The sequence below is a fragment of the Metopolophium dirhodum genome, chromosome 3 (assembly GCF_019925205.1).
Source record: "Metopolophium dirhodum isolate CAU chromosome 3, ASM1992520v1, whole genome shotgun sequence".
NCBI lineage: Eukaryota > Metazoa > Arthropoda > Insecta > Hemiptera > Aphididae > Metopolophium > Metopolophium dirhodum.
The window spans coordinates 41,226,177-41,242,533 of NC_083562.1; the positions used below are offsets into that span (position 1 = coordinate 41,226,177).

At 32.0% G+C, this 16,357-nt stretch overlaps 1 protein-coding gene across 1 annotated transcript in view; it reads left to right on the plus strand.

The window, feature by feature from the left end:
- Positions 1 to 16,357, plus strand: part of LOC132940923 (cadherin-99C) — a 62,776-nt gene that overhangs the window by 38,594 nt on the left and 7,825 nt on the right. The window contains 15 exon segments of the mRNA XM_061008727.1: positions 4,320 to 4,417; positions 6,192 to 6,257; positions 7,943 to 8,121; positions 8,268 to 8,390; positions 8,491 to 8,733; positions 10,958 to 11,107; positions 12,077 to 12,295; positions 12,360 to 12,563; positions 12,684 to 12,821; positions 12,922 to 13,071; positions 13,139 to 13,597; positions 13,663 to 13,971; positions 14,042 to 14,215; positions 14,429 to 14,770; positions 14,831 to 14,947. Coding sequence (XP_060864710.1) covers positions 4,321 to 4,417; positions 6,192 to 6,257; positions 7,943 to 8,121; positions 8,268 to 8,390; positions 8,491 to 8,733; positions 10,958 to 11,107; positions 12,077 to 12,295; positions 12,360 to 12,563; positions 12,684 to 12,821; positions 12,922 to 13,071; positions 13,139 to 13,597; positions 13,663 to 13,971; positions 14,042 to 14,215; positions 14,429 to 14,770; positions 14,831 to 14,947 — 2,970 coding nt within the window. The 5' untranslated portion in view covers position 4,320.

The following is a 16,357-nucleotide window of genomic DNA, read 5'->3' on the forward strand; positions in this document are numbered from 1 at the left end:
CCGATTTATTTAAATCACTATCGTCTCGAGCAACTCACTAATGCTGACAATTAAAATTTAAAACAAAATTCAAATGATACACTTTAGCTTTATTAGTGCATTATAGGTGTGGAGCTATACCTACAATAATGTATTATACCTCTTTTAGTGGTGCACGCCAAACCACTGCGGGCTATTGTTTAACGGGTTTATTATTATTTGGATGTGCACGTATATTAGATAATTTATAAAATATGTATATTAAAGTGTATTATATAGACAGCACAGGATACGAAATATTGGCAAGTTACCATATGTATACGCTTGCCGATTCACAGTCGTGTATTGTACATATATAATTTATAATTAGTACATATATACAGGTACCTATACCCACCTACCTAAAGGTTTCACGGTTGTCTCGTATATATATGAAAATGCAGATATTTTAATATAATATTAAAAATACAAGTGTAGAGTGTAACCCTAATATATTATTATTATGCATTTTTTCGTTGAAACCGCAGTTTTTGATCGGCCGTTGATATTATTCGTATCTGAATCGTCTGAAAAATATTAATTTCGTTATTTGTTGAATTATTTTTAATTTTAGACAGATATTATACTCTGCACGTTATTCACGCAGTATAATATTATAATTTACTTGATACGATTTATTATCACATGTACATGTGCTACCAACAAGACTAAAATACATAATAGCCTCAACTATTGAACAATAATATTATATTATTTTTACAAATCTAAGTATAGGTACCTAACAAACAAGATGTATAGCCTACCTACCTATACATATATCTTTGATTTCAATGGAACTTGTGGGCCATAACGGCCGTACGCTGATCGCGGCCTTTCAGTTTGTATATGTCTATATACGCGGTCCAAGTTGAAATAATATGAATTATGTAGGTAGTTACCTATATACCTACGCGTGTCGATGCGATCTTGGCGATTTCTCGTTAAAACCACGTAAAAGTCGGACTGCGTGGACTCTGGCTCGCCGCGCGCTCGAAAAGAATAAAAAACGTTCGTCTTATCTCCACGACCGGCGCGAGCACTTTTCGTTTTCATATATGTATATCGTTAGGCAGCAGTAGTCGTTATCTGTACAATATTAAATTGGGTGTGTGTGTGTGTGTGTGTTGTACACTTACATAGCTATATACGATTATACGAATGTCGAATCGTGACGGTGGCCAAGGCAAGTTGCTAAACGCTCGAGATGTCTGACCCGAATACCGATTGACCGTCGTGCCGCCGCTCGGTCGGTATCGGGCCAAAAAATCCTATCCACAGATATTGTTGTTGGTATTATATAGGTACACATACCTCTACGCCTATAATATATCTTTCAAAAAATAAAAAAAAAATAGTAATATATTATTATTGTATTGGTACCTACGCGGGCATGGTCGCGGAGTTAGATCGGATTCCGATGTATGGCCTTGGAAGAAGGGTTAGGTGTATTACATATTTATAATATATGTTTTGCTAGGTAAACGCGCGCACACACTGCAGTTGGGTGAAAAATCGTCGAATAAAACAATATAATTAGCGCGTCGTGAAGTCGCATGCATATATGCAGCGAATGGCGATGCAGTGTATAAGGTATAATAGGTGTAATGTATATAATATTAGAAATAATCGACGAAATAATAAGGGTAATGATCATAATAATAATAATAATAATGTTGTACAGTGATCGGATTAGATCTGAGTCGGTCGTGTTCCAAGTATTATAATAATATAATATTATATTATTATTATTATTATATAGCACGCATGCTCCTTCGTGCGGCGAACGTTTTCATAACGAAAAATCTTAAAATCTCAATCTTTTTTTTGCACTTGCAACCCATACTCGTGTAGTCAGTGCATGCGTATAGGTATGTAATACTGTAATGCACATAACGCACCAAAGTATACCAGACGTTATAATCCCAGTATATTATGTCTATATACGTACGACGCGCATTACGTTTTATAAAATCACTCGAGAAAGTATTTTTCCGATACGAACGGAAAGACAATAAATATTAATAAAAAAAAATAAACACAATACTATCATATGGCCGTGTTATTCTCGTATACCTACTACGCTATCGTTTAGTCACGATTACTGAAAAACTTTAAGTGATTTGTATATTATTATATTCTATTCATTGAATGTTTGCCCCGTTCGAATTACGTATTCAACGTAAATTATATAATAAAAGACACACGCGTGTGTGTATTATAAATGTACACTGCATTACTCTAACCTAAATAGTAAATAATATAGGTGCCCATATTATTATAGTTATTACCGAGTGTACCTACCTATACATACCTAACCATACCAATATACCATACCTATAACCATTTATTTAGAATGCATAAACACTCGTTGCATCGTATAACTAATTACGATTATTATTTATCACTATTGCGTTTGCAGTAAATATTATATATTCAGCGCGTTTCAAGCCGAAATTATTCTTTTTGATTCTTTAGACTGTTCGTGTACATTATTGAGTTATGTACGCCACGGCACCTGAATCAGTATATATAATGTAAGAGTAATGAGAAGTTTAGATAGGTATTATATCTACCCGACCGTCCCGACTCGATACTAATAGGTTTATGTTTGTACTATTAATTCGATAGTATTCGATATATTATCTTGGTTAGTTTATATATTTTCTTTTAATAAAATATTTTGAAAATCAGGTAAATTGTTTGGTAGTTTTGGAATTTTAGATGACCTAGCGTGATGTATATTATTATGGATTAACTATCATAAGTTATCATTGTTGGAATATATTTTGATAAAGCTCTATGAATAAGTTTAGACGGTTTATCGTTAAGTTCTGCCACAGCCTTTACTCAGTTGTTGTCTATTAAATAGTTCAGCAGGATCTTTATTATGTTTATGATTGATTGCACGTTTTATTTAATGAAATTTTTATCATTTAATTAAATGAATGTACATGACTTACACGTTTTTTACAGCAACTCTAACGCTGAATATCATTCAATGCTTTATGGTACCTAACGAAATTCGTATCCATTTATATCAAATAAAGTTTTATTTTCTTCATTTAAAATCACTGATGCTATTTATTTTATGCTAATAGATTTACTAAGAGAATTATAAAAGAACACACAAACGTCAAACGTTTACGCCAACAATATGATCCAAACCAACCTTAGGTAACCTAATAAATTAAAAATATTATCTGCTTTAAAGAAGATTTTTGGACACAAAATAAGGCAAAATATAAAAATAGCCTACTAACCGGTCTTGATTATATTAAGCAGGAATCGTTCAAGTTTTTACCAGTCTTTTAATTTTTAATTTTTCTATTTCAATTTTTTTTTTTTGTAATTTAAACTTACTTATTTAATTTACTTAACTACCTAATTGAATAACGACAGAAATCATTTTTTTTATCCTACCGAAAATAATAATTTGTTATTGACAGTCTTAAGTCTGTATAAAATGGGGAAGAAAATAATGTTTTTACGTTGGGACGCAATTCTTGTTGTGTTTAAATTTCTTCGGGACGTAATTCATGTGGAAAAAGGATTTCGAAACGCAATTTATGTGCACCGGATAATAGCGTGGACATTTAAAGAGATTCCTAAAGGTAGATCATATAATAGACGGTATACATACATCAATCCCAAATTGTTAATTACAAATGAATTGACAGTCATCATAATATATTATATATTAGTGTTATATAGAATGTATTCTCTAATCCCGTATTATATAAACAATTTCTAATTACTTATTGAGTCGCAAATATAATATTTCCATCGCAAAAAAAATAACAAACGTACCAATGCAATATATAAATGCACATTATCTAATAATTAAAAAAAATGACATACTAAAATATGATCGTCAATAATATATTATACGCGACTTCCACTCAAAAAGGTCACGTGCCATTATTATCGTACACGCGCATAACTGCGCATGGTATGGACTTTCACTCGTCAGTCTCAAGGGGTTTTTCGACAAGAAAAAAACACCTCGTCTCACTTACACAATTGTGCAATAACAATAATAATTATTTGTAGGTATATAATATTATAAAGCGATAACATTGCTGGTTGAAAAATCTCGCGACGTCGGATTATGAGGAGGTCCTGCGCGCTGCAGACCAAGTCATAAAAATACTTCTTTTCGAACTTATTCGCTAATGACGGACGCGCGCAACCACGAGTACCTACGTGCGTGTGGAGGTGTGCCAGTGCGTGTGATTTTTGTAATGATTTCGTTACCTATATACCTATTAAAATGTATTAAACATTTTTTCGTTTTGTTTTAGGATGGATCGGCGACGGTTTATAGCTGCAGCATGGACCCCGCTACTGTTCCTGCTCATCTTGGACAAAGGATACCGACATGGCGTTTATGCCAAACCAGGTAATTTGATTATACAAGATTAGAGTCGCGCGTATATTATAATATAATAGCATTCAAGTGCAGGAATAATAGCTGTAGGTACCCATATAATGCAATCTGCAACGTTATCGCGCTGTTACGATGTGGTCGCATTATCTTATACGCTAGAAAATTCATCTGTGAAATAAAAAAATAGAATCACATATTATGCAGTAGATACATAATATATAAACATTAAACAACACATATTATTACCTATATTATTATTTATCGTTTTAACGATCTGTTTTTATTGTAATATTTATTTTATTTGTGTCCGGCCGTGATATTACCGGCGGTAGACATACAATATACAATCCTAAAGAAATGAATAATAAAAAAACAACCATTTATAAACAGACCCCGAAGAAATTATACGTGACGTCATCGGATAATGTAATAATTCTACTATAATAATTCTACCTCCTATATAATATAATAATATATATCTCCATACGACTATATAATAATAATATATGTAATGTGCGCGTATGTAGTATGACAACAATTTTCTTCATGTCCATAAAAATATTAAACAAGTTTGTTTAGTTATACGTATTATTCAATTGAAAAATATATTAATTCGAAAATTACCATACACCAATACTTCATCGAAATGAGTTAATTAGTTAGATCCGCGGGATTGTGTAATCGATTGTCGCTTCACATAATATTTATTTTATATAATATGAATCACAAAATCTTATATACAGCGTGTATAATATTATATATTATGAAAAACATTTATGGAGGATTGACGACCGGTTTGTGTATACTGTTGTTGTTTTATACCTAAAGGGTCGTAGAACTCGTGTGAACATCTTACAAGTGTTTATACTTTATAGGTATATATATATATATATATTATGGATTTCGTGAATTATATTTAATAAAATATAAAATATATTTATATTTTTTAATAAAAATAATAAAAACCAAACAGGAAATTAAAAAGTAGGTACTATATATAATATAATTATTACTTACTATCTAATAATTAATAGTCGTCATTTTTGGAATGAAGCAGGGAAATAACTACCGATCGGTACGGGTTAGAAATTTTACTACGGCAGAATATTCGATTCAGTGATGGATATAGGATTTTTTTTTGAGGGGGGGGGGGGGCAAATTGTTCAAAATATAATTAAATACATTTTTATAAAAACACTTATATTAGTTTAAATGTATTGTATATTATTAAGTATAATTTACAATAAGTGTACGGCTATTATGTACTTACGTACTTTTATCATTGATTATATAATTATATAACAACTATATTATAATCAGTGCTTTTAAGTATAAAAGTTTAAAATTATTACTAAATTAACTAAGTAAAATATATTTTTTGGAAATATTGTTATACTTGTAAGTCTTACATCATAACTATATGTTGACATCATCACAGCTAAATGGACCATGCCCGATTGCACCCCCCCCCCCCCCCCCATAAATCTACCACTGTTTTGGCTTGCATTAAATTGATGTATTTACATGTACTTACTCCTGTGTTTTAACTTGTGTCCTTTACATTTTGTTTACAAAATAATTTTCGGTTAAAATTTTCCCCGTAAATAAATAATAAAAACATTTATACCTAAAAATAATTTTTTAATGATATGATATTATTTTCGTGCAGTTAATTCATTGGTGTACTACAACTGTACCTACCTTAATATTCTCGAGTCTAGAACAATAACAATAAAAATATTTATTGGACACGTTTTGAATCTAACTCATTTTTATTATATTTTAGGACTATGCGAGATGGAAACTGGCCAAGGAAACATTGTATTGGACATCGAAGAAAGTCGTGGGTCTCGTAAGTATATATATTTTTTTCAATAAAATCCAATTTGTCAAGGCAATAAAAGAGGATCCATTTATATTTCCGCGTGACGTGTGTCGATTTGTCTCGGGTTACACCTTAGATCATATACAAGTATATGATCTAAGGGTTACACGGGTTACCCATGTCCCAACGAGTTCATGTTGAAAAAATAGTTTGGAACAAAGGTCTTTGCGTGCTCGGAAGGGAACTTCTGTAATATAAAACGAGAAATTACTATTATCATTATATTTTTTAAAAACATTCAACACGATCAACTTATACTGATAAAATCTTATTTTTAAATATTTTTCAATTTTAATATACATATATAGGTACTTCTATAATAGTAATATGGTTATAGACTTACAATGTTTTCACAAATAATATAATCACGCTCGGGGAGTTATTAAAAAACACTCGTTACTCGGTTTTTGGTGACATCTAATATAAATAATATAACCATACGATAATTATTATACGTTTTCTAAACTTAGAAATTAGTCTATAAAAAACTAGACCGTGTGAACTTGTCCGAATAATATACTATTTATTTTATATATAACGTAGTCACGCTGTATAATTGTCACCATCACACACGTTCTCACGTCACAACTCGCAACAACAACAAAAACGTAAAACTGATTATTACTCATCACAACAATAATTGTACCGTTATCCTCGAGCTATTGGCAGTTATTATATTGTACACCTCTAGATGTGCGATGCCAACGTTAAGCGTGCCACCTTTACAATGGACCATCGTTCTATACGGTCGCTTTTTATTGTGCCGGTATTTGACCAGATAATACTTAACTCAGCCAATCAGCGATAGCACGTACACATAGCTAGGTAGTAAATATAATAGACATGTCGACGTTGTGGAGTTCTTATAGTATTATATACTCCGCTGTAAATAGTACATAATACACATAATATATTATACATAGGTCTAATCCCAAATGTCATTCTATAATAAGCAAGGTAAGTAAAATATTTCGCCCAACGAAATCGACGCGGAACGGGTGGTAGGCAAGGATATAGAGATATATTATGGTACGCGCGGATGACTTCCGCCTCGCTCGCCACACGTACGTCTACGATTATTGTTGTACAATCGGCGAGCCGTTAAAACGATTCCCATGAATGAGATGTGATTCCTCACCGCAGCGGTGCCCCCGAAAACGTTCGGACACAATAATAATTATATTATTGTGTATTGTAGTTGGATTTTGCGGGAAATGAAAACTTCTCGTGGAATAAAAATGTATGCACAACCGCGACGAATCGAAAAATATTTTTTAAAAAAAATTTTGAACTTCAACGAAATTTTATAATGTTACGAATGTCCTCCAATCGACTAGTCATCCGACTGATATCTTCTATTTGTTTTGTGAAAATATACGCTGCAGCAGTTTCGTGTTAGAGATCGCGTGCCTCCTCAACTGACTTTTAAAACGCACTAACCGTAGTTAATGCACAATAATTATGCGTCATTATATCCTGGCAATTATATATAAAGAAAACGCCAGAGGATGCTGTGCACTTATGATAATATATTATTATTAAGTATGAACTCGATATAATGATATCGTGATCTCCTTTAACGTGCTACAATAATAATGTAAAATACCTGTAACGTAACACACCTGTTGATGTTTTGTTTTATATGTGTACAGAAATAAATCAACCCATCAAACCGGCCGAATTGCCGATCATAGGAGATCCGTACACTGAAATATCTTTGGATTTACTTTTTCCGACGAGAAATTCAACGTTCACGTTAATCGGAAAACATATCCAGCTAACTCAGCCGTTGGACAGAGACGCGGAAAACTTGTCCCACATCGTATTTCAAGTAATTATACGTATTTCAGATCTATATTGATAGTTTTTGTTTTTAAATTATTATTTTTTATATTACCTACGTTATAATACTACTAAATAGGTATATTATTTTGTAATAACTAGTCACTTTAAACCGTTTTTTAATTTTACTTTTAGGTTACGTGCGTTGTAAGGTCTACCAATAAAAAGAGAACCATACCTATAATAGTCCGCACGACCGACATTAACGACAATGCACCAGTGTTTTTGGATACTCCGTACCAAGTATCGGTTCCCGAGGTACGTATCGCATATAATAATTAATAACGCTTCGTAATATTATTTTTATTTTAATCGTTCAACTAAGTTCTCACTAATTCATTTTTGTGTGTGTCTACAGTTGACAACAGTCGGCACATCTGTGGCAGCTGTGAAAACAGTGGACGCAGACACCGGCGTCAACGCTCTAGTCGAGTATTTAGTGATTCCCGGTAATGTACCGGAAGAAGAACTCCAAAAAGGCAGAGTCAGCGATGGCGTCAAACACTTTAAGATGAAGTCTTCCAATTCTGGCGAAATAATACTACAGAAAGGCCTGGACTTTGAAAAAGTTCAAAAATACTTCGTAACGATCCAAGCAACGGTACGTGTAAAATTGAATGTATAAATGTTTAATATTATTATCGTATATATTCAAATAGATTTTTTCGGTGTCAAGGAATTTCAAATTTAGTAGCTATATTAGATATTGTAATCATATAATGAGTACCGCTGTAATTATTTTTCTCTGCGATGTTGATTCATAAGCCGAGATCGACTTTTGGAACTGTATCCTCAAACTACGAAACCGTGTAATATTCTTAAAATATAATATTACGTTTATGGTGCGGGGACACGCACTATACGCGATAGGGTTTAATAACGAGGCCAAAGTGGAAATGTCCAATTTAAGCAAGCCGCTCTAGTTACACTGGTATTTTTTTCTTTCTTGCAGACCGGTTGTAGATACTATTTTCTTTCTCGCATATACGCATTTTATCCGATATATTATATTATATCATATACCTATACGCTTACACCACTTCCCTTAGCAAACGAAACGTATGAGAAGGAGGGATTACACATACCTACACAGTACACACGTCGCCGCGCGTTTCACACTGCAGACAAACGTCCTACGCCGCGACCACTGGTTTAGATTGCGTATATTATGTATGCATCATCTCCTACGGATTTCATATTATAGTAATGACTCATCATCAATCCTACACTTGAGATTTCGCATTATTATTATTTTTTTTTGATGATAGGTGCCTTACGCTAGAGAATAATATTAAAATATTATAATAATAATTGAGTGTTGAAATTAGCCAAAAAATTGCGTTGGTGGTTGATAATGGAATACAATAATAATTATAATTATAATACCCATGTGCACGCGTATAATGTGTAATACGATCTGTTGCCAATAGATAATCATATTTCAAGTAACGTGCGTTTTTAACATATTTTCGTGTTATTGTTCGCTAGCCATTTTATAATATCAATATTTTGTACAATTATTTTAAAAATATTTTGTTGATCTAAACAATAGAAAAAAATTTTACACCTAATACTTTTATATTTATAAAATGTTACTATTTATACGCGTGTAGCTCTGTTTTAATAATGACGTGAGCAAGTCATTCTGGTTAGATCATAGTCAGACTAATTATTGAGGCGTTAAAATATATCCTAAACGTAGATCTTCAGAGTTTTTCTTTTAGTTTGACCTCGAAGCTACATAGTAATAATTCTATTTCAACACACGTTAAATTTGAGTATTTAACAACTGACATTATTTGTTCTCGTGTCATAAGCCCACTTAGTAATGATATTTATGGTTCACAAACGTTTGACCTTCACTGTATTCGACCCCCGTGTTATCACTATCTATACAGTATCTATCAATTGAACAATCAAAATACAATAAACCGCTTCTGCTTTACCTGCTATAACGTATTTTAAAGGCAATGTAATTTCATATATAACTATACGATTTTTGAGTTTACCATGACCGATTTTTTTAAAAATTCATACGACCTTTATTATTTCAAAAATATATCCCACGGTGTTCACTATAATATGTTTTGAGTGATGGGAATATTCTCGAAACTCAATAATCCGGCCTGCAGTCGCATTAAATATATACACTTATAATAATATGTGATAACTGATATTATAATATAACTAGTAAGTACCTACCAAACGATTGGATGAAATCATTCATAAATACGTACGCGTCATTCTGCGTGTGTACTTAAAGACTGTGTAATATTATTATATACATATACTAGTATACAGTTACGGCTTCGAACAATAATATTATAATTAATATTCTATGTTTTTACACGCCGTGTGTCGAATAAATAGAACAGTCGGATGTCGATGAACGGTAGGTGTAGGCATTAAAGTATAGTAGTTGTTTATATTATTATTTGAATATTACACGCATCCAAATATGCACGAGCACACGCGTACACACACGGTGCAGCGTACACACTACTCACATTATAGGTACGTATAATATAGGTACACACACTGTACATATGGCACATCTATGACAGAACAGCACCGGTTGCAGAGGTCGGACACGTTTTTTAAATGTCTGGATGCGTGAATCGTCGTAGTCGGTGTTTAAATGTTTCGAAATGGATAGGTTTTTTATTTTATTCGGATATTGTTGGTGTGTTTCGTACGCCCTGGGACAGGCGACGGAATTCGACGTCGGCCCCATTTATCTGTACCCTCTGCCGGTCGGTGCCACATCCCGTTTGTCTACGATAAATTATATTTTCACAGCATCGTTGAACGAAAAATGATTTCAGGACCGAGCCAAGAACCCCGAAGACAGACTTACGTCGACTACAACGCTTACTGTTATGGTAAAAGACGAAGACGATCAGGACCCGTCGTTCAATTATCAAGGATGCATGGTTCAGGACGGAGCTTGCATAAATCCGGAATATCACACCACCGTGAGTAACCATTATATTAATATAGTACATACAACTGCGGTAAATATTATGAAAAGATTTAAACATGGTATCGGTATGAAACAGAATGCATTCGGGTTAATTTAGTCCATTATTTTCTGCTCTAAAAATCAAAATGACCAATCCGATATATCAACATAATATTATACTTATATATAATACTACGTACTAGTTGTTTCATTCATGGGAGAGAGTTAAACATTTAACGCTTAACCGGTTTTCCGGTTGCCCGCAGGTTTCATTCGAACTACTATAATCGTAAACTATATTACATATCGTCAGTTTGATAAGTGTGCGTGTTGAAGGGGGGGGGGGGGGGGGGGTGAATATAAATGGCATTTTTTATATTTGTTATTTATTATTAAAGTCGAATGATTATGATTTACGACGGTAAACGCAAATACATATGTGCAGAAATCATACAAGTCGTTACAGATGTAAACGTGTTTAAACGTTATTCTTAATAGGTATTATATTAGTAATTACAATATATCAATATATAATGATTTATGTTTTCTATAAAAATAACCCAAACCCTATTTTATTTTCAGTAAAAATTACTTTTAGTTTGTATTGACTTAAAAGATCTATTCATTTAAATCTAGTCAACAATTTTGAGGTCTATAAGCCCATAATGCATTAAGTGAGGAATAATAAATTGTTGTATATTAGACGATTAAAACATCAAATGGGCTAAATTTTTCAATTCGTCATTGTTGTCTTGTTAATTTTTATAACTTATAAGTTATAATTATGTATTATATTATATCTTTTGTTTAAATTAAAAATAATAATCTACACTAAATAATTACTTCATGGTCAATAGTAAATTTTTTTTTAACAAAGAACGATATACTTTTACTTTTATGTACCTATATGGCTATATTGAAACTTTATTGGGCTTTGTAAAATCACTAATGTTTTACTAAATATTTATATTTTATTCATTAGGTTGCCAGTGGTGTAAATTCTGGAGTCCTTACTATAAGACCAGAAAAAATACAAGCTGTAGACATGGATTCATTGAATTATCCAATTGAGTATAAGTTTATTAATGGGTCTCCTTCATTCTACGCAGAATACTTCACCATCGATCCTCAGTTCGGTACTGTAAAACAAATAAAAGCAGTAGATACTAGTCTGACGAAGAGATTTTCAATAACTGTCAAAGTAAGTTATAAAAATATTATATAGTTATATAAAAGATTAGTTGTCACAAATGTTCATGTTTAAGGCTGAAGAAGAATCGTCCAACCACAGATCAACTACGGCTAAACTGTACATTGAAGTAAAACCTGTCGATATCAATCCACCTGTTATACATAGTTCTGCTGTTGACGAAGGATACGGATTTGTAGAAGAAAACTCACCTGTTGGTACAAAAGTTTTAGATAAGAACGGACAACCAATCATGTTATCCGTAACTGACGATGATTTGGTAAATATCAAAACTAAAATGTAAAACTAGTTTTTTATGCACACAAAATATGCAACTTAAAATAAATCATTTTAGTTTTTAAATACCGAAATATTTATTATACCCACGTGTTATTTATAGGGACCAAATGATCCTAAAGTAACTTATATGTTTGAACTCACAACTAATTCTTTTAATGTGGATTCCGATGGAAATATTTATGTAAATGAAGAAAAATTAGACAGAGATCCGCCAAATCCTGGAAAATACCGTTTTCAAGTAAATACAAATTTATATAAATGCTATATAATTTTCTCACTCGTCAGTTGCAATCACAGAAAAGATTTTTTAATACTATTATGATAAATGATTTTTTTAGATAGTAGCTAGAGAAGTTAATGGACATGCCGGTAGCATTCCATACCTAATGACAGTGTTCTTGAAAGATGTGAATGATAATCCTCCGCGAATGCCAATGTTGTCTCCGATCACGATCCAAGCTGGAAATTCTAGGCGACAACTTGTCCAAGTACGTTGTGAATTATTATACTAATTGATTTTTATGAATTTTCATTGACTGTCCACATTTTATGCAGATTAAAGCAGTGGACAACGACGAAGGTCAAAACGCTAATGTGTCTTATAGTATATATCACGTATCAAACCAAGGCCACAGTAAGTTCCATATTGATCCAATAACTGGCTGGATTGAAACCACTGGTCGAATGATGGCTGGTGATCAGTATAGTATAACTGTCCAAGCTACTGATTCAGGAGGTTTATACACCCAAAGTATTGTTGAAGTTGTTGTAATAGCGGGGCCAAATACTAAATCCCCGGTATTTTCACAATCTTCATACGAAGTGACTGTTAGCGAGGGATCGCCAATAAACACAACAGTTATCTCTTTGAAAGCCATTGATCCCGAAAATGATCCCGTCACTTACACTATCTTATCTGGCAATGATTTGAGGCAATTTACAATAGGTGAAAAAACTGGAATAGTCGGTGTTATACGAAAATTGGACCGTGAAGAGCTGACTCGTTATCAATTGGTAAGTTTCTCGTTATCGCTGATTTTAATATTGAGCAAAATGTAATGAAAATCATTTGTATACAGTTAATCAAAGCACAAGACGAAGGAGGACTTTCGAGTACAACAACATTAAATATAAAAATTAGCGATATTAATGATAAGAATCCGGAATTCATTGGTGCCCCGTATGAGTTTTCGGTGGATGAAGGTTTAGACGGAGCCCCTGTGGGACAAGTAGAAGCTGTAGACGGAGACGAAGGAATAAACGCTTTAGTTCATTATTCGTTGCCAGACGACTTGCCATTCTTAATTGATGTCAACACAGGGCATATACGTACTGCTACAGCCTTGGACTATGAAAAAAAACAATGTGAGTAGAAAAAATGTATTTTCGTTTGGAGTACAGTAGGAATATCGTATTTTATTAAAAAAGAACATACTCGAATCGTAAATATTTTTATAGGAATATAAATTTGTGGTTACCGCCAAAGACGGGGCGCCAGATCCACGTATTGGAACTGCTTCTGTGACTGTTTCGGTTAAAGACGTTGAAGACGAAATTCCACTATTTCATAAGACACTATACGAAGCAAAAGTACCAGAGAATGCGCCCGATTTCCTAGTTACTCAAGTGCACGTGCGTATTTTTTTTAGAATTATTATTATTATTTATTATAATTTTTGCAAATTTTAAAAATAACCAATACGTCTTTTAAATTAATTTGGCTCAATGTATAATTTATGTTAAAAATCATTTTAGGTATACATGATATACTTTTATTTAATCGTCAAATATATTATGCTTTATTTTAGAATTTATGTTTAATATATTTGTGTATAATAATTACAGGCTGATGATCCCGATACAGTGAAACGAGTGACTTATGTAATAAAACAAGGACCTTCAGACTTATTTACCATAGAACCGACTACTGGAACGATTAGAACACTTAGAGGTTTAGATTATGAGAAAGACAGTCAACATACACTAATCATCGGAACATTGGAAAATTCAAATCAAACACCCGGCGCCACAACGAAAGTAATTGTGAACGTTGAAGATCGCAATGATATCCCACCAGTATTTCTAACCATACCTTCACCTGTAACACTCGACGACGATGTAGCCATTGGAACTAAAGTCACGACTCTTTTAGCTACTGATTCGGATGGAACATCTCCAGGAAATAAGGTAAATTAACAAGATACTATTTAATCCGATGAATTATAAAAAAAAAAATTTGTATTTTAGGTCCGGTACGAATTGAGCGGCCGTGGAAAAGCCTTAAAGTATTTCCACATTGACCCTGATCTTGGTGTTTTATACGTGCGCGGTGATCTACAAAAAGAACCCGATAATGAGTATCAGGTAAATTAATTGTAACTATTTTATTAAATTAACACTAACTTATCAGCTTACAAAACTTGTTAAATTATATCTTATTTGTTATAAGTATTAAACTTAGGAAATTTTAGTTGAAAATATCTACAATTTATGTTTTTATTATTTTAAAATTATTACATTCGCATTCAAGTATTGAGTATCGTGGTCAATTATAGGTAAAAATAAATGTACACTTAATAAACAAATTATCACACACTCCTACGACTGAAAGTCACATTTACGATTTACATTTACTCCAAATTTATTGCATATGTTACAAATGTAACCTAATTATTAATATAAACATATTATATCTACTATACAGTTAACAATTGACCACCCACAATGATTATTTTCATAACATTTTTGAATAGGTACATGTTTTATTATGTACGCACTACGTCTATAATCTAGTTAATATTTCTGAAACCATTACTATCGATTAATCATTACTTTTTATCGGGTTGCTGAAATTTAATTATATTAATTAAATGTTCATATTATTATAAATTACTTTTTAATAACCTCATAATACATATTACTACCGTTTAGTGGCGTTTAATTATATATAATACATTATTATTTTTTTAGATTCTGAGCAAAGCGATTAATGTACTGATTTTATAATGATGTGTGTTTTTTTTTAGATTCTGAGCGAAGCGATGAATATATTGATTTTACAATGATGTGTGTTTTTTTAAATTTTTTTGTGTCTATCATCACCTTTTAGGACAGTAAAAATACTTTTCTGATAGGAAAGTAAATCTAGTTGGTACTTTGGGGGGTCAGGTCAAAAGTAAAAAGGCTCCTAGTTTATTGTTTCAAAGGCAGAAGAATTAAAAATTCTTAGTCACAGTTTTTATTTATAAGCATTTAAAGTTCAAATCTTGACAAAATACGAAAAAATCACGAAAATTAGCAAATTATTTTGAGTACAGAATTCATAAAAATTTTTCTTTTTAAATCTAAGATTTGAAAATGTAATACAAGATTATCCATAAGTTTGACTATCTTTATCAAAAAAAAAATGTCTACAAGAAAATCAAATTAAATTTTTATGAGCATTTGAAATTCATATTTTTACAACATTTGATATTTACTCGATATCTCATGTAACGATTTTCTTATTTTGTAGTAATTAAAAAACGTATGACTGTAGATATTTGAAAATTTCACTGAATGTGCATATAGCATTTTCTATACACGATAAAATTTTGAAAATAATTTGACTCTTTTTGAGCTGTTTATAGACATTGTCAGTTTTCAATTTTTTTAGTTTTTTTTCTATAAATATTAATAAAATTGTATATGTTGGGTATTAAAGCGTGAAAATCTAATGCAAGGCTCCTGATATATTGTTACAATAGCTGTTGAAAAATATTAAAAATACATAGG